The 5,735-nt window shown below is 43.1% G+C and overlaps 1 protein-coding gene across 1 annotated transcript; it reads right to left on the bottom strand.

Moving 5' to 3' along the window:
• Positions 1-1,344: 1,344 nt before the first annotated feature.
• On the bottom strand, positions 1,345-2,997 carry LOC123405526. Its single transcript, XM_045099180.1, has 4 exons — positions 2,838-2,997; positions 2,339-2,493; positions 1,529-1,592; positions 1,345-1,430 (listed from the first exon to the last, which is right to left on the bottom strand). Exons 1-4 carry the CDS (start codon positions 2,995-2,997, stop codon positions 1,345-1,347), a joined length of 465 nt encoding a protein of 154 aa, XP_044955115.1.
• Positions 2,998-5,735: the final 2,738 nt, after the last annotated feature.

The following is a 5,735-nucleotide window of genomic DNA, read 5'->3' as shown; positions in this document are numbered from 1 at the left end:
TATTACAATCTTTACACTACACCACTACCCAGATATACCTAATACTGCCTACTATTACAATACATATGCTACGCTTTGTTGATACGCTTCATAGCTTCACACTTGGCTTTGTACTTCACATGTGTAAAAAATAAGAATGAGATGTGAAATAACACTATGGGTATTTAAATAACAGCATTTACAAAAAAGTGTGAACTAACACTGCACGTATTTAAATAACATAATTTACAAAAAAATGAAGACTGGCCCAGGTGCACATTATTTAACTATTTAAAGATGAATAGTTTCATGTTTCAAATTAGTTGTAGGGCAAGTCATCAGGATATTAGCAATGGGGCACATGAAGGTAGAACATGAGCATGGCCATCTTTTTATCTCATCTATCGTTTATACAAACACACTAACATGTCATCCAAGCAAGAAAACATATATACGATTTTCACTTCTAGTACCAAATAGCATTTGAATGTTCAGACTTGAGATAAGCAGGGATACAAATGTACCAAGTAGGCTAGCACCATCTTCACACTTGCTACCACTATTCATCTTTAAATAACAATTTCTATCAAGCGTCATTGCTGCCGCTATTCATCCATAAACAACAGTAATATCCTGATGGCTTTGACAAGTTTCTATAATATAACACTTCATATGATCCAGGTTCTTAACTCTGTGTAATAATATCTTGGGAGTTGGAATCGAATCTTAGTTACATACATACACAGACACATTATATTATTGACTGATCGATGATATGATCCAGCAAAATACTCCACCTACTACTCTGACCCAGCAAGCAAAACACACACACACAAAACAAGCAGCAGCAGCTCTCTGGATTCGGTAGCTTTGGCAACGAATTACTTGTTACCTGGGAAGGGTCGTTGTCGCGGCAGCGGTGATGGAGTCACAACTGCGGTTGTAGGGGTTGGCGGTGGTGTTGACCCGGCAGTTGTAGTAGGGCACGCCGGGCCTACAGCACGGCACCGCATCCCCCTACAGAGCATCGTAGCTGATGTACCTCTGGCCGCCACCGCCGGCGGTCTCCCACAGCAGCCGCCCGTGCGTCGCCTCCGAGCCCATCTGTGCTGCCTCCACCCTCATGTCCATGTCCACATCCAGGCTGGCAATGGTGATGGCGCCATGGCCTCCTCTCCCCCGCACCACCACCAGCAGCAGCAGGAGGACGAAGAGCGGCAACACGAGGGTTGGCGCCCATGGAGGCATTGCCAGAGCTGAGATCTCGAAGAGTGGAACAGTTGTTGTGGTTGGATATTTTCTCCCTGGTGAAAGAGTGGCGAGTGGATAGTTAAAACCATAGATTCAGACTCGCCATAGATCGCATTAGTCGTTGCGCCTCCGTGCTCCACCGCATCGTCTTAGACCTCTATCACCCGCACCAGTTGGTCGTCCACCATGCGCGCAGGTACCTGGAACAGTATGCAGTAGTTGAGGAATATTGGAAATGCTGCCTGTCAAAAATGTGTGAGAGCACAAACATAGACGACAAGGAAGTGATCAAGCTGACCTGGAGTACAGAACCCGGCCACTTGACGGATGTCTGAAACAAATCGAGTGCCTAAACCCTGAACCTGAAATCAAACAACCGGAAGATGGTAACTAAAACATCCTTGTACTACATAAACTACAGTAGTGAAAACTGGAAAACATCCATCAACATAGTGTGTGCTGCACTAGGAATAGGAGTAGAACAAAGACATCATTTGCTTGCTCCACTGACAAGAAGTGTGTAGGGTTGCTTAATTACGAGAGCATTGATGAGCATGGACTGGAGCAGGTGCAGATCAGCAAAACAATTGCCATGCCACAGGACAGAATAACTCACGCGGAGAGCAAAACCTGTTTCGAAACTAAGAATTTGCCAGCCTTCAAAACTATGAATTTGGCAGCCTAGCTCTCAAGTTCATGGTGTTGTTAGGCAGTTTCGAACCTATATGACATGATAAATCCCATGTATCCATGCTATGGCCGCGAATGCTTCAGTTTAGATGAAGCAAACAGCCACAAGCCTCACATCACATCATCGCCCATAAACAATTTGTAGATAAGTTTATCGCAAGGTGAAACATAGATTAACTTAGATTACATGACTAGTTATGAAGGGGTCGGTCACCATAAAACGCGTTACGCCATAAAAACATTGGGCAGATGGCACTAGAAATTTAACATATCTAGTTGCGTCATAACAAGCCATATTGCAAGGAATAGCGCAAACTAGCTGCCAGTTACCTCACCGCAAAGCCTTGCCTAATATGTAGCCAGTTCCTATTCTCACATAAACGGCGTGTAAATAACAATATTGAATTAAGCAAAGAACCTGAAGGTTGAGGTACTTTGTAACTGGAATCTTCTTGGAAAGCAGCTGTATGTCACCGCTGATGGGCTTGTACTGGAACTTCCACTTCCGGTCGAAGTCCAGGAGCTTCAAAACTACCTTTGCCTCAAAATCATTCACCTCTAGATTGTAGAACTGAAACAATATATGGCATTAGAGATTAGACACTCAGATCATAGGGTGAACTGGTTACACCCAACACAGAGAGTAACAACGGCCACTATGGCAAATTGGCAACATAACCCAAAAAATAAAATTGGGATTGTTAGCAGGCGTATACTGTCCTCGTGTAACACCAGGGACAAGGAAGCAGCAACATTAGCGGAGTAAATTATTTCCAATACGCGCATAACACCAATGTTTGGCCTGGCGGATCTTGCGAGATACAGTACATTGGAAGATTGGAGCAAAATAATTGGGGGACACATCTACGGGCATCCCAAGACTCGAGATTAGGGTTTATAAGGAGGGTTACCGAGCTCGAAGTTGAGGCCGACGCGGAGGCCCTGGAGCTCCTTGCGGAACTTGAAGTGCAGCTCGGCCGGCACGACGTTGATGTGGTACAGCTCATCGAGCGTCATCGATCCATCCCCGACGCCCCCGTCCGCCCCTCCGCCGCCGACGCCCGAGCTCGAGGCCATCGGGCGCGAGAGAGGAGAAGAGGCCCCTCTTTTCTTCTTGTGACCACCACTCGCCGGGGGAGTGGCAGCTTTCCTCTCGTGTCGGGCGGCCTGGGGGACTGCGGGTGAGGCGGGGTGGGAGGCAGGACGGTGGAGGCGGGGCGGGGTGGTCTGCTGGGGCAGTGTGGTAGCAGGGGAGGGCTGCTGGGGGGAGGCAGGGCCACCGGTGGTGGAAGCGGCGTCGGCGGCGTCTCCGTGGGCGAGACAGTGAGTCATTGTTGGCGGCGTCGCAGAGGGTTGCCTATCCCGGTTATTGGGGAGCAGGGCATGCGCAAGGAGGTGAGGTGGGGTGGGGTGGGGTGGGGGTTGGGTGGCGGCCGGAGTTGGTGGCATAGGGCGGAGGGAGCGGCCGGAGGTGGTGGTGGTGGTGGTGAGGAGGGGGAGGAAGGAGCCGATGGTTCGATGGGATCTGGAGAGGCTGCTCGATCAGATCTGGAAAATGAGGAAGGGTGGGTGGGTGTGTGGGTGGTTAGGGTTTTGCTTTCTCAGAAGAGGCTCTGCCGTTGGATGGATGCTCATGGATGGCTCACATCGCGTCCAACTCGGTGATCCGCGTGAAGGCAGTTTCTCGTCTCTCATTGGCCGGATCGAAACGCAATTTTTTTAATCCAAATATCTAGAAAAATTACATAAAATATTAAATATTTGTTGTAAAATTGGACTCGACCATTTTTCAAAAATATTATACCGCATTTTGAGTGACACAATGTTGCCTAAGGAAGTTTTTATTCTCAGAAATGACTTATCATGTGTGAAGATTCAGGGCTTTAAGTCAAATGATCAATCTTATGGCGACATTCATGGCATAGTTTGTTAAAATGATTTATTATTCTGAACAAGCGTGCGTATTGGAATGGCAAACAATGTTGCCTAAGAAAGTTATCATTTTCTTTGGACGGAAAATTCATTTTCAATTTTTCGAGTACCCAAAATGAGTTTTTGTCTCAAGAACCTACCATATATTTGTTGCAAAATTGAACCAAATCATTGTTCTAACATACTAGGACATATTTAATGTACAATTCACCAAATTTTTGGGTGTCAAAAGCTTTTATCCACCTCTCGTGAAAAAGACAAATTTTCGTTGAATCAGGTGGAAGTTGGTCAAATTTGAACTGCAGCTGCCTCATAGTTTGCTCTTTATTTTTGCCAAAAATATTTTTTACGTACAAAAGTATCTATTTAATCAGAGAAACACCAAAAGTTTTCCAAGATTCAACCACTACGTAGGAATGGTCATACCCGCTGTTTTGACCACATTTTGAAATGGCCATGAAAAATTCAAAAATATCAAAAAATAAAAAACCTTCGCATTGTGTCATTATATGTCACAAAGTTACCAGGTAAAATAATAAGCTTCTAATATGGCGATTATCTATAAAAAGTGTTCATACAAATGAGCTATCATGTGTGAAGATTCATGTCTTTCAAGCCAAATGATCAATCTTATGGCCACATGCATAGCATAGTTTGTTCAAATGATCTCATATTGTGCACAAGGATGCGTATTGGAATGGCAAACAACGTTGCCTAAGGAAGTTTTCATTTTCTTTGAACAAAAATTTCATTTTCCATTTTCTGAGTACCCAAAATGAGAATTTTTGTGAAGGACCTACCATATATTTGTTGCAAAATTGGACCAAATGGGGCTAAAATTGAGCTCTCCAAAAAATGTAGTTGCTTCACAAAATGAAAATATTACCAGAAACATAGATTGGATGATGAGCTCACATGGATTGTTAGATGGGGCTAAAATTTTGTGGAGAGCTATCTTTTAGGCACATAGAAGATGTGGAAAAAATTCAACTCATCAGGATATTCCTATCTAGTACTTCCTTCATAAAGCTATTAGCTGAAACAAATTTTGGAAATTTGCTGAGAAAGATTTGCTAGGCAAATCGTTATGAAAGTTTTCATGAGGCAATGATTTGGATAGGAAAGAGTGCCCCAAAAATATGAGGGTAATCAAAGAAATAGAAATAGCACTTCCTTCACAAAGTGCTATAATAAACAGAATAGGAAAATGAATATTGCAGAATTCATCAACGACATCTTAAAAAACATCATGTATGAGCATATTTATTGTAGTTGTATTTAATACCTGACTCTTTACCTTCGTTGAGTTCCAAATGTTTAGAGTTGTATTTAATTCTTTCTAAAAGATCCCACCATAATTCAATAGTCTTCTTCATAAAAGAACCCGTACAAGAAGTATCGAGCATGGGTTGATCATTACGAGAAAGCAGAACATAAAATTTCTGAATAATAGTTTCTCTTGAGAGCTCATGATTCGGGCATGATTATAACATTGACTTAAGCCTCCCCCAAGGTAGAGAAATACTTTCTCCTTCATGAGGCCAAAAATTATATATATATATAATACCGATCATGATGAACTAGATGCATAGGATAAACTTTTTGATGGAATTCCAATTTCAACTGATTCCAGTTCCAAGATCCAATATCATCGCATATCCTATACCATGTCAATGCTTTTCCCTTCAAAGATAAAGGGAAAACCTTATTCTTAGATTCATCTCCGGGTAAACCTGCAAGCTTAAACAATCCACAAATTTCATCCACATATATCAAGTGCATATCAGGATGTTCGGTTCCATCTCCTGCATCAGGATTAGCTAGCAGTTGTTCTACCATACCCGAAGGAATTTCATATTCAATATTTTCAGTAGGTGTAGTAG

Source organism: Hordeum vulgare, chromosome 6H (assembly GCF_904849725.1).
Source record: "Hordeum vulgare subsp. vulgare chromosome 6H, MorexV3_pseudomolecules_assembly, whole genome shotgun sequence".
NCBI classification, from domain to species: Eukaryota; Viridiplantae; Streptophyta; class Magnoliopsida; order Poales; family Poaceae; genus Hordeum; species Hordeum vulgare.
The sequence above is the reverse complement of the archived record's forward strand: the minus strand, read 5'-3'. Positions and strand labels throughout refer to the sequence as shown.